The sequence below is a fragment of the Limanda limanda genome, chromosome 16 (genome assembly GCF_963576545.1).
Source record: "Limanda limanda chromosome 16, fLimLim1.1, whole genome shotgun sequence".
NCBI classification, from domain to species: Eukaryota; Metazoa; Chordata; class Actinopteri; order Pleuronectiformes; family Pleuronectidae; genus Limanda; species Limanda limanda.
In genome coordinates, this window is record NC_083651.1 from 15,350,860 (window position 1) to 15,376,891 (window position 26,032).

The window sequence follows — 26,032 nt, forward strand, 5'->3', positions numbered from 1 at the left end:
TCGTTCTATGACTAGAAACCTTGATGTGGGCTGGATGTCATGAGAGGCCTCTCTCATCTAAACCTGAGTCCTGTGTTGTAAGTCGACATCCACAATAGAGTGTGGCTACCCGACCCGGCCTCGACGGGTTTGGACAAAACATTTGAAATTATACTTGAGTATGGGTCGGTCACGTTGATCGCTCTTTTTTACATTGCACAGGTCAATAATCTATGAAAACAAGCAATAACCATATGTGTCAGGGACAGGTTTACACAGTGGAGCTCATATTAACTGCATCAGGCTCTGGTTCGGTTCTGACACAAAAACATGCCGGTCCAGTCAGGGTCGGTTAATTCTGTGCGACTGAAGGTAAAGCAATGTGAGACCTTAAGTTACTGTGATCCACCTTTAACGAAAAAATATTCTTTGTCTCGGGTTCAGGCGAGTTCTGACAGAAGAATTCAGCCCTAGCACTATTATGTGGGTAATAGTAAAGAAGGTGTTACTATGGAGATGGTTGATTCAGTTTCTGGGAGCATAAAATGTACTGAACTAGAGCCTCCATCGTGAAAGTCGATACTGAGAAAGGTCAGTCGGTATTTTGGCATGTCCTTCTGAAAACCTGTGAAGTGGGGGGAGAGCTGCTGTCATGGTAACCAGGTCTTAAGGGCTTGGCTGGTACTTGCAGGCCGCAAACCTGCTTGTGCAGGGTTTTACAAAGCCCATATTCTCATTGTGGGAGTTGGATAGAGAGGAAGAGCATTATAGCTCCTGACCGTGTTTGAACACTAGATTATGATGCTTGATATCAAAGGTCGACTTTCTGTAAAATGCAGATTACTGTGGTGTCTATCCTGTCAAAGAAGAAAGTTGGAAACATGCATATCAATAAATTTAGATGACACTGAAATACATGCAAATAGAAAAAAAACTAAAGTATATAATGTCATACCACTGTAGTTCCTCCCCAAGTCTATGGGACGCGTCCTCGGGTAGGACTTTATACATGTCATCTTCCTCCAATTTCCTCTTGTAGCCGATTCTGAGCAAGGGATTCAGCCAACTGGAGATAAAAAACATATAGTAGTGAAAATAATTACTGAAATGACAGACATTCATGGGTAGTAAGTACATGTATTGAAGTATTTTTTACTGCAGAATGACTCAGATTAGGGCTGGGCAGTAAAACAATATCAATTCTTGTCACAATCAAATTTGAATCAACAACAATCGACAATATGACATATAATGATAAAATGCTTATTCATCTGCAACCACGGTGAAGAGGCATAATTAGTTAAGCTGTCAAATGTTTTAAAGTGTTTGTCAATCAAAATTCTTATCAACAGAATTCTTGTGCCATGTGTCCCCAGCCCTAATTCAGATGTAAATCCTGAGGGCCACTTTTGTTTTCCTGCTTACTTAGTTCTGCATATTATATACCCTCATTACATTAATGGATATACAGTATAAATAAAATATCAGAAACTTTCTAAACATTGTTCGACCAGAGAAAATTTAAATCAACTTTCACCCTGAGACAACAATGCGGCTTTGGAATCACCTGAACAAGCTGCCACATTAAAATACCATGAAATGTATTGACACAGCTTAGTTAACTTAGTGAGATTTTTGGGGTTTAAAACCTTTTTGTACCCATGTGTTAGACAAAGGTATTTGAAAGGATTCACTAATTTTGGTTTTCCTGTACAGAAACAACACTCAACATTATAATGCATGTTTCATTGTGCATGTGATGAATAAAGACAAATGCTTTAAGAAAGACCCTTCTTCTTCCAGCTCTTTGTGACCGATGTGCACACAGTTTTTCCTGCTGTAAAACTGCTGGACTTAATTCAAGCCATGCCAGTGCAGCATGAGCTCTCTCCTCCCCAGTGTGGGTCATGATGTTTTTAACGCATGGACGGATGCTCCGCAGCTACCTGCCACTTCACACCCAGGGGACAGCCTCTCCACAGCCCGTCACACAGGAGAGCTCTCTCCATTCAACTCGTGTCAAACACGGCTGACACCTTTTCTTACCAGAAGAAAATCTTGGAGAGAAGATTAGCTGAGGCCGACGGATTATCCTTCGCCTCCTTCCGCGGAGGTTCCATGCGCACCAGGAGCTCAAACACACAGCCTGAGGAGTCAGTCTGCAGGCTGTGTGGCAGGAGGGAGATCGACTCAAGACTCAAGAGAAGAAAACAGTGATAGAACAGCGTCTGTAAACTCCAGCCGTCTGTCAATACTTCACCTCTCAGGACTCAGGGATTATTCCAGCAGTGAGCGCGGCGCTGCGTTAATCCCGCCCACCGCCTCTGGATTGGCCGACACGAGTGTCCATCATTTCCCTCCCCATGGACTCCATCCCGTCTTCATCCAATCGTATTTAGCTTTACTACTTTCAGGGAAACACTGGTGGATTTGTTTGGGATTTGCACACAAACTAGAAAGACCTTTGGACCCGTGGGGAAAGTAGAAAGATGCTTAAATGAAAAGGAAGTCCACACCCTGAAAATACTTTTATAATTCAAATTAAAAGACTTGTTCCTTTATCAGACCGGAGAGAGGATAGTTGGGCAAGGAAATCCAGAAACTGTATCCGTAACGTAGTAATAATATTAATAAAATCTTCAAAAATAAAAGTAAAAGAGGCTGGAGGTCTTATTTGATTTTATACAGTTACTGATTTAGACTCAAAGTCAAAACACCTAAGAAGAGAGTGACTCTTCTTAAATCTTTCACTGTAATCGATAGAACCAATAAATCCTTCATTTATCAGCGTATGTAAACCACAATTTAGTGGCCGGTCTGAATCAGGCAACATCTGAGTCACACCGGCAGAATAAACACATGGGAGACAGGATGTCATTTTATTCAATGAATAAACACAAGATTATCATCATTTAATTTTATCTCCCTGGATCTACACTGATTCATTCATTACCTTTAAGGATGCCACAGATAACATTTTAGTTGATTTTGACATTAACATATTACATTTATCAACCAGAATCCAGATCTTAAAATATCAAACAATATGGGGAATAGTCGAGCTCGAGCGGCATGGCGGAGTAGGTCGCAAGCCGGAAGTACTCTGTTGACATTCGGTCAAATTCCTCCTTAAATCCGTCCAGTTACATCCAACTATCGGCACTAACGCTTATCTCAACAGAGAAGATGAGGAAGACAAATAGAAAAGCAGGCCAAACGGCAGACCAACAAGTCCAAGAGACAAAAATAGCCGACAGAATTAAACCAGCTAGCAACTCTTTAAAGGTGTTATTCCTAATGACTTTGCGTTGTGCACATATCCTTTTATTGAAAAACATATTTTCTGTTATAACAGAGTACAGAGTGTAGAGCTTAAGCATAGGTAGCACATGCTCTTTGTGCTATTTGCTGAAGCAAGTTTTTCAGCCCAGCCTTTTTTTTTTTCTCTCTATCTTTATTTTTTCATTTTTATTTTTCATTTTCATTTTTATTTGTATTTTTATTCCCCCCCCCCCCACCCCTCGCCATCAACTCATTTCACAATGGCTTCCCACCGCTCTCAATCGACCTCAAACCTAATTTCCTGTGCTAGACAAAATTACATCTAGAGTTAACACTCACAGAGTGTCGTTCCATACAGTGTGTCTCACTTAATGCAAAAGAACTCAATAACCCAGTGAAAAGACAGAAAATAATATCCTATCTCTAACAACTAAAGGTAGATATTGCATTTATACAGGAAACTCACTTAAAAACTGACGCGGTCAGTTACCTTAAGAGGAGATGGGTTGGACAACTTTACCACCCACAGTTTAACGTCAGAGCCAGAGGAACTGCAATCCTTATACACAAAGATATCGTATTTCAAGCAGAAGAGGTGATAGCCGACACCAACGGGAGATATGTCATTGTCATTGGGCAGTTATTCCATCTTCCTGTAATTCTTGTCAATGTTTATGCCCCAAATTTTGATGACCACAACTTTTTTACCAAACTCTTCTCTGCCATACCTGCTCTTAACAACTATAACTTGATAATAGGAGGCGATTTTAACTGTGTGCTCAACCCCACACTAGACAGATCCTCAGCTAGACCACAGGCTCTCACCAAATCAGCCAAGGTTATCAATGGTTTCTGTGCACGATCTGGTCTTTCAGACATTTGGAGATTTAATTATCCCAATAAAAAAGGCTTCTCCTTCTTCTCGAGTGTCCATCATACTTACACCCGCATTGACTATTTTCTGATAGATAACAGGTTAGTAGGGAGTGCAGGCTCCTGCCAATATCACACCATTTCTGTCTCAGACCATGGCGCTCTATCCTTCCAGCTGAGTTTACCAAATTGCTTCAGACCCTCCTGCTATTGGCTGATGAGGAGTTTGTAAATCACCTCTCAGATTAATTTCGTTACAGAAACCAACATTACCCCAGATGTTACACACTCAACCATATGGGAGGCACTTAAGGCGTTCCTTAGAGGGCAGATAATTGAGTGCGCCTCCAGAATAAAAAAAGCAAGAATGGCCAAACTTGAGACCATTTCCCAAGCCCTAACAGATATTGACAAACAACGCGCCTCATCCCCCTCTCCAAATCTTTATAAAGAAAGACTGCGCTTGCAGACAGAATATGATACACTGACCACAGACAAAGCCTCTTATTTACTCACCAGGGCCCGTTATAATATTTATGAATCTGGTGATAAGGCTAGCAAACTGTTAGCCCAGCAAGCCCGCCAATCCACCTCCTCTCGCCTCATACCTAAGGTTCATGGTGAAAATGGTGAGATTGTGACCAACCATTCGGAGATTAACAAGGTTTTTAAACAATACTACAGTGACCTATAGAGTTCTGAACAGGATGAAAACTCCCCAAAAATTGAGAGCTTCTTCGACGAACTCACATTTCCCTCTATCCCTCCAGAGCACAACTCTCCACTTGGGGGAGAGATCTCAAACACAGAAATCCTAGAAGCTATTAAATCGTTAAAATGCAATAAAACACCTGGGCCAGATGGCTTTACCTCAGACTTCTATAAAAAATTTGCACCTGAATTATCTCCACTGCTTCAAGCCGTGTTTAATGAATCCTTGTCGTCTGAAGAGCTTCCACCAACCCTACGACAAGCTGCATTTACTCTTATCCCTAAAAAAGATAAAGACCCGCTACAGTGCGCTTCTTATCGCCCTATCTCTTTACTGAATGGCGATTATAAAATTTTGTCTAAAATCCTGGCTGCTAGACTGGAGAAATTACTACCACAAATAATATCCACTGATCAGACAGGTTTTATTGGCTCCGCGCAGCCGGAGGCTCGGTGTGCAGCCCGCTGCGTCGTATTTTGGGGGGGGGGGTCCTCGTCCGCCGCGCCTCACGGCGTCTCTGGTGCCGGGGCTTCCTTTCTCTTGGACCGAGGGGTTGTGTCCGTCGCCGGTGCGGAAGGCGGGCCGTCGGAGGGGACCGGTCGGCGGCGGCGACTCTGGCCTCGTGCCGGGCCCTTCTCGCGGATCACCTCAGCTACGTCGCCCGCTCCGTTCGCCCCCCCGGCGGTGCACCTCGGCCGGCGCCTTGCAGCTGACTGAGACCTGGTGCGGACCACTCGCCCCACTCCACTGTTTCACTCATTACATGCGATAACAACATAAGATTAGTCCAAAGTTACACATTTAGACATGATATCAGCCTACATGTGGTGTTATACTCTTGTTTTGTTTTGTAAAACCACTCCTTGCTTCTCTAATGCTGTGAACAACAGGTACAATGTTCATAAAACATGTTGAAAAGAATTTAATAGTTAGGGCCCGAGCACAGACATCAAAGGTGTCTGGTGAGACCCTATTGAAATTGTAATGATTATTATTAGGGCCCGAGCACTGATCAAAGGTCAGGGAGGACCCTATTGTTATTATTGTTTACCTAATTTTCAGTTTCCTTGGAAGAAACTTGTGAGACTTGTTTCTCTTAAGAGGCGTCTGCTGATTAAAGCGATTATTCAGAAACACAGGAGCCACAGCAGCTGATGCCAACGCCTTGTTTACAAACAAGTGGAAAGGGTCCAAGACTGGCCCTTTTGGAAGATGAAATGCGAGAGTATGTTACATATAGGGATGAGCGAGTACAGCATTATCTGTATCTGTATTTATTATTATTATTCAGGCAAATAAATTGGCTTTTTGAGGGCTTTACCATGCTCAACTTCTTACCAAAATTTTCAGAAAGTTAGAAAGTGGTGAAAATTTACGTATTCTGAAGGAATTTTCAATGGGCGTCGCAAAATGGCTCAACAGTGCCCCCCGAGACCCCTGGAACGTGTTCACATTGACATGTTTTGAGTATTTAAGAGCTATTTGACAATGTCTCTTAAATAAAGTTATTTAAAAGTCTTCTTCTTCTTCTTCTTCTTCTTCTTCTTCTTCTTCTTCTTCTTCTTCTTCTTCTTCTTCTTCTTCTTCTTCTTCTTCTTCTTCAGGCAAATGAATTGGCTTTTTGAGGGCTTTAACATGCTCAACTTCTTACCAAAATTTGCAGGAGGTTAGAAAGTGGTGAAAATTTACGTATTCTGAAGGAATTTTCAATGGGAGTCGCAAATGGCTCAACGGTGCCCCCCGAGACCCCTGGAACGTGTTCTCATTGACCGGTCTTCACAAAAATCGATATACAGGTGTATCATGACCAGACAAACAAAAAAGTGTTTAGGTGCAATTGGAAAAACACAACAGGAAGCCTGCTATCTTGCATTTAGTGGCCATTTTGGCCATATTCCACATTTTTACTTTGATGTACTTGTACCAGGGTTTTCATCGGATCAACGTCAAATTGACATGTTCTGAGACCATGAATCCTTTGATGCTGAGCCGGTCAAATATTAAAGGAATTTCTGTTTTTATTATTATTTTCAGGCAAAACGCATGCAACGCTAGGCAAAAAGCATGCAACGCTTCAAAATGCATGTGCTCGGGCCCACTCAGTGCTGCTTTGCAGCCCTAGAAATTTTATTATTATTATTGTTATTATTCAGGCAAATGAATTGGCTTTTTGAGGGCTTTAACATGCTCAACTTCTTACCAAAATTTGCAGAAAGTTAGAAAGTGGTGAAAATTTACGTATTCTGAAGGAATTTTCAATGGGCGTCGCAAAATGGCTCAACGGTGCCCCCCGAGACCCCTGGAACGTGTTCACATTGACCGGTCTTCACAAAAATCGATATACAGGTGTATCATGACCAGACAAACAAAAAAGTATTTTGGTGCAATTGGAAAAACACAACAGGAAGCCTGCTATCTTGCATTTAGTGGCCATTTTGGCCATATTCCACATTTTTACTTTGATGTACTTGTACTTTTATTTATTTCTGTTTATTATTTTGGGGGAAATTTATGCTGTATTCTTTTGTCAATCAAAGTTGAACTGCTGATATTTTTTTAATATAAGTTAATTTAAAGAAATTGTGTTGTGTTATTCTCATTATTGATTCTCAAGTCCATGGCTCCTACTTACCTAGAATCTCCTATCCTGGTCCACATTAACACTCATTCTAGTGTAACCAACGGTTACATAATTGGTGAGCCAGCCCGGAGCCCAGGGTAAATTGAGTATCAGTATTGGGAGATTGTAAAATGGACTTCATACAGCAGTCATTTATTATATTATGAGGGCTTTAACATGCTCAACTTCTTATCAAAATTTGCAGAAAGTTAGAAAGTGGTGAAAATGTACGTATTCTGAAGGAATTTTCAATGGGCGTCTCAAAATCTCGGACATCGCCCACGACATCCAGGCACTCGGCTTCCAGTTACATTTATAACCAATTTATAAATAGTAAGTTTTGCCAATACAGTGTTAACAGTTAAATATGTCAGGTCAAGAAAGACTGTCTTAATTTTATTTTAGAAAAACAAGTATTTATGTCAAGTGAAGTCAAGAAAGACTGTCTTTATTTTATTTTTTATTGTTTTATAAAAAAAAGAAGTATTTAAGTTAAGTTAATTCAAGGAAGACTTTTGTTTTTATAAAAACATGTATTTTTTCAAGAATTAGTTTTTAAGTTACATTGTACATTGTTGTTGTGTACATTACTGTTAAAAATCCACTAATAAAGTGACTGTTGGCAAAACCGGTTGTCATTTTTATGTTGAGCCGGCGGGGGTGTTGTCGGCAGCTGCGGAATGTAACTAAGAAAGTAACTAGTAATCTAACTTAGTTACTTTTAAAATCAAGTAGTCTGTAAAGTAACTAAACTACTTTTAAAATCAAGTAGTCTGTAAAGTAACTAAGTTACTTTTTCAAAGTAACTGTGGCAACACTGCATCTAACCCTATAACTGCAGTTCCCTCAATTGTCAATACATCATTTCAGGAAAATATCTGGCTACAAAATTAATCTCCAGAAGAGTGAAATGTTCCCTCTCAATCAGGCTGCCTCTCAAATTTCCCCATCACATTTCCCACTCAAAGTAGTTAAGAAGGGATTCAAATACCTTGGAATAGAAATCACACTGCTATTTATAAAGAACTTCGGAGTGCTCCTTGAAAAGTGTAAACAAGATATGTTGAGATGGTCCAGCCTGCCGCTCTCCTTGGTCGGTCGAGTTAACCTAATTAAAATGATTGTATTACCAAAATTTCTTTACCTCTACCAAAACATTCACATTTTGATAAGGAAAACGTTTTTTTTTTTTTTTTTTGAACATTCTTTTTATTGAACATTTTCAGAAATTATAACAGTCCAGCACAGTACATACAGATTATATGAAATATATAGCAAATCCAAAATACATCTACAGCAATGATCTCAAAAGTCCTAATTAGGTCTTACATTTCAGGCAGTTGCAGTCTGAGCTCCTAGGTACCTCACCACTTTATCAAACTTAGCTGTAAAAAGGTCATTCTGATCGTTGATACGAAATCTTAGTCTTTCCAGAGAAATATAATCTAACATCAGAGACTTCCATAGATATATTGAAGGAGGTTCATCTCCTACCCATTTGGTCATAACAGCCTTCCGGCCCAACATAAGCAGAAAATGTACAGTGTTCTTATGTGGTCTTAGTGATTCAGGGATACAACCCAATAAACATAATATTGGATTAGGCTGTATTTTCTGTTTAATTATCTCACCAACCTCATCGCATACATTTTGCCAAAACCGTTGAATCTTTTCACATTCCCAGAGGCAGTGAAATCTTGTCCCTAAAATAGTTTTACATTTTAGGCAGTTTGGAGAGGCCCCTGCTGTGTATTTACTATGCATATAAGGAGATATATAGACATTTTGGATAGGATTTAGGATATTATATTGCATTTCTCTGAATCTGTTACATATGGATATTTTTGATGGTAAAAGTAAGATTTCCTCCCATATTTCACTGTCTATCGTTGTTTTCGTCAGGGTCTCCCATAGTTTCCGTAGGGATGATAGTCTGTCTGTTTTTAGATATTGCAATTTGGAGTAAAATTTGGAGACAAAATGACCCTGTTTAAGACTATCTAAGAGAGTCTTTTCTAGTGAGTTAAAGTCACCTGGAAGACTGAGAGTATACATTTTAGTATACACATAGTGTCTGACCTGGAGGTATTTGTAAAATTCTTTTGTTTGTAATTTATATGTAGCCTGTAATGATTCAAATGTTTTAAATTTTCCCCTATCCCAAAGGTCATAAATATGGTAAATTCCTGCTTCATACCAGTTCTGAAAGTTAGGTCCAGTGCCTCCCCTGGTTAATTCAGGGTTATCAGTCAGTGTTGTTAAACAACTCAATTTATGTTTAGTCCCGAATAATTTCCGTAAAGAATTCCAAGTACTACACACATTATTAATTAGATAATTGTCTTTCGCCATAATTGGTAATTCACTCCTGCGTTTGTCAAGTAAGTTGACAGGAGAGTACGGTTTGGAGAAAGTTGCTTCAATATCAAACCATGGCGGCTTCGGTTTAGCAGTCGACCATATTGAGATAATTCTGGCTTGCATTGAAGTTGTATAGTATGTAATGTTGGGGAGGCCCCATCCCCCTTGTTCTTTTGGCAATTGTAAAATATCTAATTTAATTTTAGGCTTCCTGCCAGCCCATATAAAGTCAGAGATAGCTTTATTTATATCTTTAATGTTGTTTCTCTTCAAAGATATGAAGAGCATAGATAGAGGGTACATAATTTTGGGCAGAATTGTCATCTTAATAAGATTGATTCTGCCAAGAAAGGATATAGGAAGCTTCTTCCAGCTCAGCATCTTGTCTTTAATGTGTTTTACCATGGGGTTAACATTTTTAGTATAGAGTTGACACATTTTTGGTGTTATTTTAACCCCCAGATATGTGAATCCATCTGGTGCCCAGCGAAAAGGTTTTACAAAGTCAGGTTCATGTTCATATGAAATACCAATAGGCATGATTTCAGATTTTGTAAAATTAATCTTGTATCCAGAAATTCGACCGAACTCTTTCACACATGTGATTAGCGCGGGTATTGAATTTTGTGGGTCTGTCAATGTCAGGAGGATATCATCCGCGTACAGCAGAATTTTGTACTGTGTTGTTCCTATCACCGTTCCTTTGATACTGGAGGTTTGCCGGACAGCAATTGCCAATGGCTCTATAGCTAAAGAAAACAACAGAGGTGATAGTGGTGACCCTTGAGCTGTACCTCTGTTAAGTTGAAACTGGCCAGAAATTAGACCATTTGTTAAAACTGAGGCAGTGGGTATTTTATATAGAAGCCGTACCCATCGAACAAAATCTGATTGAAAGCCAAATTTTTTCAACACCTCAAACATGTATTTTCGTTCAATACGATCAAATGCTTTTTCTGCATCCATCGTAACTATAGCACTTGGAGTTTGATGAAAATTAAGATGGTGAATAATATTAATTAAACGTCTTGTGTTGTTCGATGAAATACGGCCTCTCACAAACCCTGTTTGGTCTGCATTAACTATATCAGTCACCACTCTTTCTAGTCGATTAGCTACTATTTTTGAGGGTATTTTTACATCCACCCCAAGTAGGCTAATGGGGCGATAAGAGGCACATAGTTCTGGATCTTTCCCTTTTTTGGGGATAACTATAATATGAGCTAAGTACATAGATTTTGGAAGTTCATCCTCTTCAAAAGATTTGTTGAACACACGTTGTAGTAGTTTGTTAATTTTGCTTTTCATCTTTTTATAAAACTGAACACAAAATCCATCAGCCCCTGGACTTTTATACGACTGGAGTGAGGAGATTGCATTATCAATTTCTGTTATTGTAACAGGTCCTTCTAGTAGTTTAGCTCGTTCATCTGTTAGCTGAGGTATCTGTAAACCATCTAAGAAATTGCTATCGGCAAGTGTATCATTGTCCAGTTCTGAGGTGTATAGTGTTTTATAAAACCTCTGAAAACATTCATTAATCTTTGTATTATTTGTCTGGCGAATTTGATCCTCATCAGATATTGCAGAAATAAAAGCTTTTTGGGGAGAGTTTCTTGCAAGACGAGCTAAGAACTTATTTGGCTTATTTCCAAATTCAAACATTCTTTGTCTAGCAAACAGAATATCAGACTCAGCCTTCTTTGTTAGTAAATTAGTTAATGAGTGCGCTCTTTTTTCTTCTTACAAGAGTATGATATAATCATGCCTCTCATATAAGCTTTATAAGCTTCCCACACCAGTCCCGGATCACAGTCATTGCAGTCGTTTACATCTAAATAGAGGTCTGTCTGTGTTTCCAAGAATTTAATAAAATTATCGTCATGAAACAGTGATGAGTTAATTTTCCAAGAGAACGATCGCTCTGTGGGCCTAAGAGGTTGCATTTCCAAAGTGACAGAAGCATGGTCTGAAAGGGCAATGGATCCAATGTCAGACTTTTCCACCAAATGGGCTAGGTGTCCAGATATAAATATATAGTCAATTCGCGAAAATGACATATGAGGTGGAGAATAAAAAGTGTAATTCTTGTTATTAGGATTCATGTATCTCCAACCGTCTAGCAAGTTCAATATCTCAAGAAAATTTTGTAATTCTCTGCCAGATTTTGACTGATCTTTATGGGGGGGGTCTTTGTCTAAAGAGGGGGAAAGATAACAGTTAAAGTCGCCTCCAATTATCATATGTGTACAGTCCATTTCAACAATTTTACTGAGTAGGAAGGCAAAAAAGTCCTTGTGATAGACATTAGGAGCATAAACATTTCCTAACAGTACTGATTCTCCATATAGTTCTCCTTTTACTAGAACTATCCTTCCATCTGTATCTTTGTAGCTATCTTTAGCTGTAAATGGTAACAATCTGTGAACTAATATAATTGCTCCCCTTTTATTTGTAGAATAAGATGTAAAATACACCTGTCCGACCCATTCCCTGAGATATTTTTTGTGCTCCTCCTCATTCAAATGGGTTTCTTGGAGGAATGCAACCTGGACATTTTCCTTTTTAAGATAGTTCAGAACAGCTTTCCTTTTGACAACATTATTTGAGCCCTTAATATTCCAGGTACAAAACTTAATATTCAAAATAATATAATATTATATCATGCTGCATAGTCTCATTTACATTATAACATAATTTGGATATGCTTTTAATCTGAAATCCTGCCTGGACCATAAACAAAAAACACCTGAACAATCCAAGCAAAAACAAACCGAGGCTTGGGTAATACCTACCTAACATAGCTAAAATGGAGCCTAGAAAACAAAAAACAAAAACCTTGTTGTACTCTAGCTATACTGGTACAGCTGAGGGGGCGAGTGAATCAAAGTGAGAGAGAGAGAAAAAAAAAAAAAGAGAGCATGTCGGGTCTCTCCATCTGGATTATGTCCTAACCATAATGCCAGCATGTCAACGATGTAAATAATAGCAATAGACATCAACTCAAGTAAACAGATATCCTTGTATAAGTGTGTTTAAATTAAAATGAACAGAAGTTATCTTAATCTTACCTAATACTTACTATCCATTGTGCGAGTCATTTTCTGTTCATTTGTATAAGAAGTCCTTATTTGGCAGATGATGTACTTTCCCTGATTACAGGTGGATTGATAGAGTCACTAGGTCGGGAGTGTCTTCACGTAGTCGTTGATTTCCTTCATTGTGGGAAGGGAGATCGGTTTTCCATTTGGAGGGAGAACCTTAATTATAGCTGGATACGCAAATGCGTATTTGATCCCCGCTTCCCGGAGCCTTCTGCGCGCGTCTGCAGATTGTTGCCTCCGCTTAACGATCTCCGCAGAAAAGTCCTGGTAAAAAGACACTACCCGACCATCCATGGAAACTCTGCCCTTGTTTCTTGCTGCGTGTAAGATCCTCTGTCTGTCCGTGTAGTCGTGAAGCCTCACCAGGACCGCGCGGGGGCCCTGTCTGCCGGTGGATCCCATTGGAGGTCCCACCCGATGAGCTCGTTCAATTTTCATCCGTTCCCCTTGCGAGTCCATGTTCAAGACTTCCGGAATCCATTTCTCGAAAAACACGGATGGATTCTTACCCTCAGTGCCTTCTTTCAGTCCAATAATTCTGACGTTTTGTCGTCGACTCTGGTTCTCATAATTCTCAAGTCTCTCCATCGCTCTTCCCAGCGCCGATTCCATCGATTCAAGCCGTGGCGTGTTAGCCGCTGCATTATCCTCCAAGTCCGACACTCGTTGTTCCACCGACCCCAGTCTGTCAACTATTTTGTCTAGCTTTTCTGACATCTCTGTGACTGGTTTCAGGATATTAGCGAGTGTAGTGTCCAGCATCTCCTTAATATTACGCGTCACCTGCTGAACCACTGCGCTGTCGTTAGTGAGGCTGGAGAACTCTTTTCCCGGCTCGGTGCAGGATTCTGGCTCTTCTTCGGTAGCTAGCTCTAGCTCTGATTCGTCATCTGGGTTAGCTAGCGCTTCGTTAGCCGCCGACTTGTTGTTCTTTTTCCGAGCTTCTCTCTTTTTGGGCATAGTGAAAAAGTTGTCCAGCGACATGTCCAACGCCTCTATAGGTTTAGTGATACTTTCAGCGCAAGTTTAGCAACGGGTAGACAGAGAAATTTTGTTTAAATTAAATCCAGTGAGGAGCCCGACAGCGGCACGTCTATCCTCCTCGGTACATCACGTGACCCCCCAGGAAAACGTTTTTTAAAACTTTGGACCATTGCATAGTGTCTTTCATTTGGAATGGTAAATCACACAGGATTAAAAGGCTATCACTTGAGAGACCCAAGGGGCTTTATGGCTTGGCTTTTCCCAATTTTATACATTATTACTGGGCCTGTAATATCCAGAAAATATTGTTCTGGATGGAGGACTATCAACCTGACAGCAGCGAGGCCTGGATACATCTTGAAAGCACAGGCGGCCCCTCCGTCCCCTCCGACCCCACATACTGGATTCTTCCCCAACCCAATTGTTCTTAACTCAGTTAGAATTTGGTCGCAGCTTAAAAGACATTTCAACCTGTCTATAATGTCAATTCACACCCCAGTTGCCAATAATTATAATTTCCCACCCTCTACCTTGGACTCAGCTTTTAAAATCTGGATGGCAAAAGGCATTACTTCCACACGTAGCCTCTTTCTTCACAGCAGATTTGGATCATTCGCACAACTCTCTGAAAAGTTCAACCTGCCAAAATCACATTTTTTTAGATATCTCCAAGTAAGACATTTTGTGCAGAAAAACATTGCTTAATTTCCAAATTTACCAGCAGATAACCGCACCTGACAATCTTCTTAATTTGTCTCCACAACGTAAAGGCTTAATTTCAGTCCTTTACAATCAAATCTGCAGCATCTCCCCCCAGTCACTTCAAGAAACTAGAACACTTTGGGAAGAGGACCTAGGGGAGGTAATGAGAGAGGATCAGTGGCAGGCTGCGCTAAAGTTAGTACACACATCATGCCCCTGCGCTAGACACAGCCTTATTCAACTTAAAATCATCCTGAGAGTCCACTGGACCAGGGCTAAACTTGCCAAGATCTTCCCTGATGTTGACCCCTCTTGCCCCCGCTGTAAAAGTCAACCAGCTGATCACATACATATGTTCTGGTCTTGTCCTCTCCTCAGAAAATTTTGGGGAGACATCTTTCATGCCTATTCTAAAATGTTTGGTGCGGTCATCCTTCCAAACCCATTATGTGCCATTTTTGGTTTTACTGATGAAACTCGTCCTCTTAAAGGTATTGACATACACACACTTTAACGTGTGGTCACCTACACATCATGTCCTTTAAGCATTAACTACACTCTGTAGCGTAGTCAACACTTTGTAAACGCACACACACAAGTATAATGAGCGGACCTCGGCCCTCCCTCCCTCATACACACACACACACACACACAGTACGACATGTGGTTCTTCTTCTCAACTCCTGCCTTTGACTCCTTATCAAAAAGGGAGTCTGCCACAGCAGACAGATTGGACTCGGAGCAGGCTTTCATATCTTCTTTTCATAAATCGCTTCATTGTGTTGGTTCTGGGACGTCCTCTCTCATGTGCATGGTTACCAGTTTGTTGCTATGCTCGTTGCACTTTCTGTGGTTTTGCTCTGTGTCTGACCTTGTGTCTGAGTCGAGAAGATGTACATCATTCAAATTGAGGGAAACAGTTTTAGTGTTATCTCAACGGTCCCTCTCTTGACAGGTGTTAATCATACAGGCGGTTTTCAGCATCATCAACCCGCGACGCCAGGACTGCCTTGTGAACCAGCCGACGAGGCACTGCCGCGCGTACAAGAACCTCTGTCACGCCCAGTATATCAATATATAAGCTATGTACGGACTTTGTGTAAGCGCCTTTTTTCCTGTGCAGCTTACTGCGTAGGACTGGAAGCCCATGCCTGGGCCCGGGCATGATCATTTGCTAGACACAGCAGTTTCCTGACCTGTGACCTCTGAATAAACCTGCTTAATTTTAACTTGAGAACGACGACTCCTGCCTTTGATTTCCAACCGCAACAAAGGCAGGGCCCATGTTGTCATAGCTTTCACCTCTCTGCTTGCCAGACGTCTGATACTACTCTTATGGAAGGAGCAAACACCTCTGAAATTCAGTAGATGGATAGAGACACCATGTTTTTCTTGAAACTGGAGAAAATCAGATATACTCTGAAAGTTCCCATACAGAGCTTTGAGAGAACCTGGACCCCCTTCTTGTCGTACTATGAGAGCATACAAAGCCCACTACAAGAAGAAGATTAGATGGCATTTTATTTACCTATTTACTGATTTATTTTATTTACTCATTTATTTATTTATTATTATTTTTTTTTTTTCTTCTTTCTTTAATTTAATTTTCCTCTTTCTTTCTTTTCTCTGCTTTGTCTTGCAGCAGTAATGTATGTAATTGTATTGTATTGTAATAATCTAATATCCCTATATACATATATATATATATATATATATATATATATATATATATATATATATATATATATATATATATATATATATATATATACATTCTATGTACTTCTGCTGCATGGGTTAGGCTGGCCGGGGGTGAGTGGGTAGTATTGTGGGTAGGGGCATATCCATCAGATTTGTGTTTATGATTGTATAATTGTATTGAGTACCCAAAGAAAACCAATAAAAAGTGTTAAACATAAAATATCAAACAATAGTGTTTTATGTAAAATACACATGTCCCCTTTCCAATCATTCGGTATATTGAATTCACGCTGAGTGAGGCCCAAACAATACAGGATCTGTGAATGTTTCAGTTCAGCTTTTCCTCCATTAGTGAACCAAACAAATCCACAGAAGATGTCCGATGAGGAGACTGAGAAGCTGAGCATGTGCAGGACTGAACTTATCATGAGGTCATGAAGGAGATAAGAGCCTGAGATCCAGTGTTGGTTCAGAAACAAACCTGCAGGTGTCACTGCTGCTGGAACAGATGATCAATAAGACACCCTCCTCTCCAGAGGGAGGCGCTATCACAAGTTCTACCCTTCCTTATTTACAATTAGAAAGGCGTGGTCACAGGTGTGGTTAGGTGTGGTAAAAAAATATTAACTTTGACAACAGGAATATAAATTAGAAACCAAATTCAATTATGTTTATATAAAATTATCATATATTCAAACGTAATATACAACAATTATATTTAATAATGAATGTATGTCTCATGTCTAATTAAATGTATTCTGAGGTATACATACTTTATAAGAAAAAAGTAGTAAAGGGTATAATATATAAGGCTACTATAGGTATAAATATACTCAGAATGTTCTAATAACACATCCATGATTGTCAAAGTGGCTCCAGACAGTTTCAGGTGAGACTCAGTGAACGAGAGTGAAATAATATTAGTTATGAAAAGGTGATCATGTAGATTAAGAAGTTAAGAAGACTCATATACTTGGTAAATTTAATTATTTTTTCCAACTTTCCCCTGATTCTGAAAAAAATTATAAATACCTCAGTAGTTTTAGATTTTTTTCTGGATTTATGCCCAACAGTAAAGTGTGGCCTCCTTCACTCAATCATGATTCGTGTTGTTTCAGTTATATATGTGTTTGGTACTTGCTGTGGTCTACATCTTATACACTTGCCAAGCACTTTTTTAGAAACCTGTTCACGTATTTATTTCTGCAGTTCAGTCAGACAACACACGTTCGGACATTTATTGCAGCATTACAACAGATTTAGTGTTTGGCGTCTAGGCTCCAACTTAATCACTCCCCCATATGATTACACAGGAATAATGGGAGTGATGAGCAAATACTTGTAAGCCCCCCATTGGAGCCTACAGGTGGATGCTGGGGTGGTGGAGGGGCTGAAGAAACAGGTGGAAATACTGCAACAGCAGTGCAAGCAAGAGGGGTTGATGGGAAATGGCTCTCTGGGTAAATAGACCACCTGATAAGATGGGTGTGTACTATAGATGGTTGTGGAGAGTGAGGTATGTCACGTGATGTATGTAACATGATTGGCGCAGTGCAGCTCGAGTTGCCTGCCAGAACTAGCTCGCCGGCGTCGCCACATTTATTAACCCTTTGATACACAAGCTATGCAAACCCCTTCTGGGTGTTTTCTTTGAGATATTTTTGGAAATCAATTTATTTCATCATTTAATATTCAAAGTATTCATTAAATATCTTGTTTTTGATTATCACAAATCATTATTTTCATTTTATCTTTCTCAAATTATGAACTAAAATATTTTTTAAAAAGCGGCATAAAAACCTATGAGTTTTCTGCCATTTAAAAGCCGTTAAAAAGGTTGTTAAAACGTACAGCTTTTCTGACGTTAAAAAGCGGCATGAAAACGGACAACTTTTCTGCCGTTAAAAAGCGGCATGAAAACGGACAACTTTTCTGCCGTTAAAAAGCGGCATGAAATCTGACAACTTTTCTGCCGTTAAAAAGCGGCATGAAAACGGACAACTTTTCTGCCGTTAAAAAGCGGCATGAAAACGGACAACTTTTCTGCCATTAAAAAGCGGCATGAAATCGTACATCTTTTCTGCCGTTAAAAAGCGGCATGAAAACGGACAACTTTTCTGCCGTTAAAAGGCGGCATGAAAACGGACAACTTTTCTGCCGTTAAAAAGCGGCATGAAATCGGACAACTTTTCTGCCGTTAAAAAGCGGCAAAAGAAAGAAAACTTTTCTGCCATTAAAAAACGGCAAAAAAGGGACAACTTTTCTGCCGTTAAAAAGCGGCATGAAAACTGGCAACATTTCTGCCGTTAAAAAGCTGCATGAAAACGGACAACATTTCTGCCGTTAAAAAGCGGCATGAGAACAGACAACTTTTCTGCCGTTAAAAATCGGCATGAAAACGGACAACTTTTCTGCCGTTAAAGAGCGGCATGAAAACGGACAACTTTTCTGCCGTTAAAAAGCGGCATGCAAACGGAAAAGTTTTCTGCCGTTAAAAAGCGGCATGAAAACGGACAATTTTTCTGCCGTTAAAAAGCGGCATGCAAATGGACCAGTTTTCTGCCGTTAAAAAGCGGCATGCAAACGGACCAGTTTTCTGCCGTTAAAAAGCGGCATGAAAACGACAACTTTTCTGCCGTTAAAAAGTGGCATGAAAACGGACAACTTTTTTGCCGTTAAAAAGCGGAATGAAAACGGACAACTTTTCTGCCGTTAAAAAGCGGAATGAAAACGGACAACTTTTCTGCCGTTTAAAAGCGGCATGAAAACGAACATCTTTTCTGCCGTTAAAAAAAGGCATGAAAACAGACAACATTTCTGCCGTTAAAAAGCGACATGAGAACAGACAACTTTTCTGCCGTTAAAAAGCGGCATGAAAAAGGTCAACTTTTCTGCCGTTAAAAAGCGGCATGAAAATGTACAGCTTTTCTGCCGTTAAAGAGTAGCATGACAACGGACAACTTTTCTGCCGTTAAAAAGTGGCAAAAAAAAGGACAACTTTTCTGCCGTTAAAAAGCGGCATGAAAACAGACTTTTCTACTTTCCACTGCAGGAGTGGAGTTGTTTGCTTGCGGCTCAGCATCAAAGGATTCAACGTCCATGTATGTCCGCGTTACAGAACCTCGTGTATTAATGGCTTCTAATCAAACTTTAACGCCACGCCCCTGAGATTAGGTGGGAAGATGGGATCTCAGTGACTTTGACCATGATTGGTTTTCACACAAGACAGTGAGTCTGTCAAGTTACTCAACATCGGGAGAGGAATGGCCGGACTCGGTTCGAGTCAGAAGGGCTAACTCAGATAACCACGTTTTTACAACTGTGGTGAGCAGGAAAGAATGACACATGGAAGCTTGGGGCGAACAAGCTACAGCAGCTTTCAGTATCGAAAACAAAAATCTGAGTCTGCCGTGGACACAGGCTCACAAAACCTGAACAGATGAAGACTGAATAAAACGTAGCCCGGCCGGATGATCTGGATTTCTGCTTAGGCTGCAGATGGTAGGATCAGAATGTATCATTGGATATGACTGTCTGGATACTGTCCCATATAAATCAACTCCATTGATTATCACCCAAGTCATCTGTGACGACCTTTGGGAAGAGGTTTCATCTGAAGAATACCTGACTCAGCATGTAAGAGTAATGGCCAGGGACCCTGGGAGTAGCAGTTCTGAGGTGGCTGCAGCACCCTCTACAGGCGACAGACTGGAACTGTGAGAAACCTTTTCAGATGAGGATACCATCAGGCCGAACATGAAGCCATTCAGATTTTGTTTTTGAATACTTTTGTGTATACCCTGATACAATGATACATAGAACATGACTTAGATAACATTAGGTAGGAACCAAGAGGTTTTCTTTAATGGCCCTAAAGCCGTTAAAGTTTGCTGTCTGTTGTAGTTTAAAATGTTCAAATAACTGATATAAAATGTTGTTAACTGTTCAAGTCAATACAGAAATGTTGTACAGCTGTGTCACTGCGTTTAATATGACATCAATAAATACCATTTGTCTCAGGAACCCCAGGTCTGACTGACTTCCTGTGTCCCTGCTCATTGCGGACATGATGGTGTCTCCCATCATTAACGCCATGAAAGATTTAGAGCATGAATGTTTTAAACTCAGTTGGTCAGTGGGCTGATTCATTATCGTAGCATTATAAGTGACTCTGTTTATTTTTTTTGATGGAAAATCCCAGTGGATGAGAATAGTGAACATGAAAAACATCATATATGTTCACGTATGATCTGGTAATCATTAGTCATTTTACAAAATAGATGAACTAGTAACCGGACTTTGTCACATTGCCTCTCTTTTTTAGGATTACTCATTACTCCTTTATTATTTTTGATGTTAATGTGATACCGGGTCTCTCTTTCACACTTAACACGGGCACACAAAGGAAGCCTTTCAAACACTTCTCGCCAAAACGTAATGACTAACTGCCAGCTCATGTGTTCTTTGCCTCATCACTCTCAGAGACCTGTGTCTCTCCCTCACCACTAGAGATGAAGACAAGATATGTTGTCTGTAAATCATCTCAGTGAAACACATGTCCACTGTGTAATTTCCCTGCCTGGGGCGATTTTATTTCCACTCTTTTTTTCCACTCTTTTTTTCTTGAATCTACTAAAAGACCGTTATACACATTTTAACCCGCCACATGGCAGGTTTGCAGATCGTGGCTTTTCTCAGCGGCCTTGCCGGGCTGGGGGCCACCATTGGGGCCACAGTGTCCAATGAATGGAGGGCCACCAGCCGGGCGTCCTCGGTCATCACGGCGACCTGGATCCTTCAGGGTCTGTGGAACAACTGTGCTGGAAATGCAATTGGAGCTCTGCATTGCAGACCACATCACACCATCTTGGCGCTGGAGGGTAAGTCCAGAGGGTCTCGACTGCCACACACACACACACAAAATCTGTTCAGTCTTTCCAGAAAACATTCATCCTTAAATACCTTGATGAGTAAATTATGTTATGTGTCTAGTGTGTGAACATTCATATACAGTTATGGTATCACTGTGTACATTCAGGGGAGATGCTTTATGAAATATTCCTAATAGTTTTTGAATAGTTTTCAGTGTAAGGCACTGAAAACTATTCACTTCAAAAAGACATAAATCAACTTGTTTCTAAAAGCTTATTGATGATGTGTAAAGTTATTAAACTGTTGCCAATTCTTTCAAAATGCAAAATTTGAAGGGTAAATTCACATAATAATCTGATGTTGAAGACCTTTAAACATCTTTCACTACAATACACATTACCACTTTGAATATGGATTTAATGCATCATTTATAATGACTCTTCAAGATTATTGGCGGATTTATGTCTGTTTTGCAAAGGAAGCTTATTGTTCTTCCATAAATATCTGTATTATAGGAGTCTGTCTGACAGTGCATTGTCAGTAACAGACTTGAATTGTCTTTGTCCTAAAAAAGGGTAAATGTTCCAGATATATTCTGATAACTAACTCTGTACAAGTAAACTGAAAAAAGAAATAATCAAAGCATTTGTTAATGTAATCTATGTTCCAGATGATTGCCCTCATTTTGAGTTTGTGTAAATGTGTAATCTCTATCGGAAAATGTCCAACTGAGGGTGTCTTAGTCACAGAAGGTTCAGCAGAGGTCAAGTAAACAGGAAGTACACAACAGTATCGGGTCAGCAAGATACAAAGTTGTATTAGCTCAAAGACGGATTACCATATTTAATGAAATGTGTTGTAAAATGTTTTGTTTTGTTTTGTCATTGCAGTATTTACACTAAATATTTATTTTGCCATTTTTGTTCATGATTTTCCTATTGTTATTGTATTTATTTACGTTTTTATGTGGCAGTTTATCAGTTCAATTTGATCAGTTTGACATTACGTTGTCCATTCAGTTTCAATTTTTACACTTTGTTTTCTTTGCATTTTAAAGTAATTGAAATGCAAATTTAAAATATTTTGTGTATGAATCTATGCGGTATAGAGGATAAATCTCGACGAAAAGTTACAATAACCACAAAAATCTCTGATAATAGTTTTAGAAATTCACCAGACAGGGTAATTGTTGTTCTCCTCTTAATTTTTAAACACACCTGTATCAATGAATTAGGAGACAAATATAATGTAAGGTTCATTGTATTGAATTGTATATTATTGAGTTGTGTATTCATCTCTACAATCATCTATTTAAGTGCATGTATATGTTAATGTTTAAATCCTCCACAGTACACACTGTAGCTCCTGTAATCACACGACTGCCCCCATCAGATACAGCTGAGAATCTTGACTGTTTTTTCACTGTGTCCACAACTATGCAGAAATAAGTGTAGCATTAAATAATTAAATATATAGAAAAATGAAATATAAAATAGTTTAATTATTTATCTATCATTATAGGTAGGTGTGAAGCTCTAATATACATTGTGTATGCATTTTGAATGCCTTGTTGATTTCCTTTGTCCTGTTGTACTAGCAGACGATATAGACAGTTTAAAAAATATTACAAAAGCTAAAATTACTGAAGTACTTTCCCATTATGGTATTATTGTCACATATCTCTCAAATTATTATAATAGTACTGGACACGATGCCACCACAACAATACTTTTCCGTCTGGCTTCAGTCCCAATCATCTTTCTGTGTGTCACGTGTACTGGTTGAGGGGGTGGAAGTCGCTATACGCTATTGGCTACTTGTTGATGTTCCGGGCCAAACTCCTCCCTGCAGAATTCAACTTTTCGCAACACATTAACCATCAATCACAGCCTCCCCATTGAACTCACTTGTGCGGAGCCAAGCCACATTTTCAACAAACTTTACCAGCCAGGGAACCGCTGATCAATTCTAAATTCACCAGCAACTAGCGTGTAGAAAAACTCCTCTTTGCGGTATGAGCAGCATGCTTCAAGAGATCGTGGGCTTTATATTCAGCACCTCAGGTTGGGTGCTGGTTTCCTCCACCCTGCCGACGGACTACTGGAAGGTGTCTTCACTTGATGGAACAGTCATCACCACTGCTACCTACTGGTCCAATCTGTGGAAGGCTTGTGTCACCGATTCAACAGGAGTCTCCAACTGCAAAGACTTTCCCTCCTTGCTGGCTCTGGATGGTCAGCTCTTTTTCATGTTTGTTGAATGCTTATTTTTCCTGCCTGTGAATCAGCTAATTTCTTCAAGTTTTTAATGACTTTGATCGATGGTGTTGACCTAAGCTTCTGTTTATTTCCAGCTGAAGAACACATGGTAAGATCCGTTGTCATCTTTCGTTTATCATGCTTTTCTGTTCTATCCCTGGTTCTCTAAAATTTTCTTGAAAAATTCAGGTTAAAGCTTATTGCAAGCCAATTATAAATCCTAAAGTTGAATTCAAGTCCCAGAGGGACGGCTCATTTACCTCCAAATGCGTCAATGTTTAGCCTCAGCTCTCTGAGCCTGAAAGCTGTGAAGGAGATTTACTGGGAACCTGAGGCAGTTTCTTCCACGGCTGAATGGTTTCAGCAGGTTAACCGCCGAGGTAATATTTACCCCAGCTTCACATCTGAATGGGACATTTCATACAAGGGCAGACAGCACACCAGCAGGAGTGCTTAAAGATAATTATGGTCACTCGTGACAAATTGTGTTTCTTGCTTAATGTGTAAATCTGACAGAAGGTCAATGACTCATTGACCTTGTTGTCGGCGAAAGTAAGGGACACCAGAGAGCACACGCACAGAGAGTGCGGCACGCACACTGAGCTCTGTTTTGTGTGTGCAGGTTTCATCCAGGCCTGCAGGGGACTGATGATCGCAGCCATCTGTCTGGGTTTCTTCGGTTCCATATTTGCCCTCGTTGGAATGAAGTGCACCAAAATCGGAGGAACGGACAAAGTCAAAGCCAAGATCGCCTGCTTCGCTGGAGTTGATTTCATTCTTAGTGGTAAGTACAGCAGACCTGTGGAATTATTTGTGTAATAGCATTTTTCTGTCGATCTAATTTCACTTCTTCATATTCGTCTGTAGGCCTCTGCTCGTTGTCGGCGTGTTCTCTTTACGCACATCGGATAACATCAGAGTTTTTCGACCCAATGTATATCGCACAGAAGTAAGCCATCATGAATCTGTGTATCCATAATGTTTAAATGTAACTCAACCAACTCAGTGACATTACTGCATCTCTCTTTGTCGCTAGGTACGAACTGGGAGCTGCTCTTTTTATCGGCTGGGCAGGTTCAGTCCTCTGTATCATTGGAGGCAGCATTCTCTGTTTCTCCATCGCAGATTCCTGCACCAAAAGGTTTGTATGATATCTATGTTATAAATAACCTCCTGAGTGAATGTATTTTGTGTCATATATTCTGTCTGATGGAGATGAACCTGTGTTCTCTCTCTCTCTCTCTATCCAAAGCCACAGTCAGGTGAAATATATCTACAGAGGTGCACCCTCACACTCTCATGTCTCGTCTCATCCAAGAGGGCAAGCGACCTCTGCAAACCAGAGGCTGCCTCCAGACTACAGCAGCCCCCCTGGGAGTCAGCACTTTGATAAGAATGCATATGTTTAAAGAATATGAATATGAAACACTATTAGTTGAAGCCACTGGTGAGTCTAATATGTATATGTATCTGTATATGTAGTCTTTGAGACATGAACGAAAGTTAAAGGTTAGTCTACCATCAGCAACATTTGCTGATATTCATCTTTGATTCACCAGGAATTAAGTTAAACACATTTGTGTTTCTTCCAGGTGTATATTAGTTTAAAGGTATATGACATTTTACTTTGCTGGGAATTGATATTTTCCAAAACGTTTCTGCATATCTGTATTTACCGGTTCTACATATTGCTGTACATTAAATTCATTTTTAATTAATATGGCACTAAGTTGTGTGCCACATTAATTAAAAATTACTATTTTGCTATCCCTGGATCCACCCCATTGTCTGGATCCGCCCCAAAACACAAAGGTATACAGTAAATCTGTTCAGTAGTTCTCACGCAATCCTTGTAACATTAAATCAAACCAACAAACAACTTCCTTGGCAGAGGTAAAAAATAAAGATGTGTCTTATAATAGACGGCGAAGAATCCAAAGCACTTGTAAAGCCTGCATCCTTTTTGTATTGTGGTAGTTTTGTAAGACATTTCCTTTGGTGGTTGGACCTTGTAGCTGTAAATGACCTGTGCATGCAAAATTGTTTTTTGTATGATTTTATATCAAGTAAAGTTATTGTTTCTGTGAGTGCAGAAGCGTGTAGAGAATAATGAGCAGGCTCAAAGATATAGGAATAAAACTGATTCAAATGAGTAATGCAGCCGAGTTGACTTTGTGTGTCACTTGTTTTGTCAACAGATGATGTTTCACCTGCTCGTCATTGTTTACACTTTATACTGAGATGCTCCATCAGAGTCTCTTTACTTTATGTGTAAAGGTGGTAGATGAGAATTATCAAACATACATGTATATAGTAGGGTGCAAGCCTATATGCCTATTTTTACTATAAGTGGAAATTAAATGTGTTGTTGCTCCGTACCACAGTCTAAAAGGGATGTAAACCTGAAAAGTGATATCCAAAGGAGGAGGCACACTCCAGGGAGTTTACAGTAAACATCTCACACAGTGGTGCAGCGCCCTCATAAACACTAACAGCAGACCGTCACACCCTCCACGCCTCAATCCAGCATCATCTTACCTCTTGCCTCTGCTGACCTCTGAGCAGGAGATTAAACCTTAATGCA

The 26,032-nt window shown here is 39.9% G+C and overlaps 2 protein-coding genes across 5 annotated transcripts in view; one reads left to right on the forward strand and one right to left on the reverse strand.

Moving 5' to 3' along the window:
- Window positions 1–2,105, reverse strand: part of LOC133021734 (ATP-binding cassette sub-family C member 4-like) — a 37,788-nt gene extending 35,683 nt beyond the window's left edge. The window contains exons 1-2 of the mRNA XM_061088698.1: window positions 2,026–2,105; window positions 935–1,045 (exon numbers count right to left, since the gene is read on the reverse strand). Of these exons, the coding sequence (XP_060944681.1) occupies window positions 935–1,045; window positions 2,026–2,099 (185 nt within the window). The 5' untranslated portion in view covers window positions 2,100–2,105. The remainder of the gene's footprint in view (window positions 1–934; window positions 1,046–2,025) is intronic.
- Window positions 2,106–20,984: 18,879 nt separating this feature from the next.
- LOC133021703 (claudin-10-like) lies at window positions 20,985–24,857 on the forward strand. Of its 4 annotated transcripts, none has more exons than XM_061088666.1 (5): window positions 20,985–21,198; window positions 24,071–24,232; window positions 24,316–24,397; window positions 24,485–24,589; window positions 24,701–24,857. In XM_061088666.1, the coding sequence occupies exons 1-5, from the start codon at window positions 20,985–20,987 to the stop codon at window positions 24,855–24,857; spliced, it is 720 nt and encodes a 239-aa protein (XP_060944649.1). The 4 variants fall into 4 exon arrangements, with proteins under 4 accessions (XP_060944649.1, XP_060944647.1, XP_060944646.1 ...); XM_061088664.1 differs by lacking the exon at window positions 20,985–21,198 and adding an exon at window positions 23,205–23,424 and having other exon boundaries at window positions 24,485–24,593; window positions 24,711–24,857; XM_061088663.1 differs by lacking the exon at window positions 20,985–21,198 and adding an exon at window positions 23,205–23,424.
- Window positions 24,858–26,032: the final 1,175 nt, after the last annotated feature.

Coding starts and splice junctions, on each gene's coding strand:
- LOC133021703 (XM_061088663.1), top strand. CDS start 23,205: ATGAGCAGCATGCTTCAAGAGATCGTGGGCTTTATATTCAGCACCTCA. Junction 24,233..24,315: donor AGTTGATTTCATTCTTAGTG/GTAAGTACAGCA, acceptor ATTCGTCTGTAG/GCCTCTGCTCGTTGTCGGCG. Junction 24,398..24,484: donor CCAATGTATATCGCACAGAA/GTAAGCCATCAT, acceptor CTTTGTCGCTAG/GTACGAACTGGGAGCTGCTC.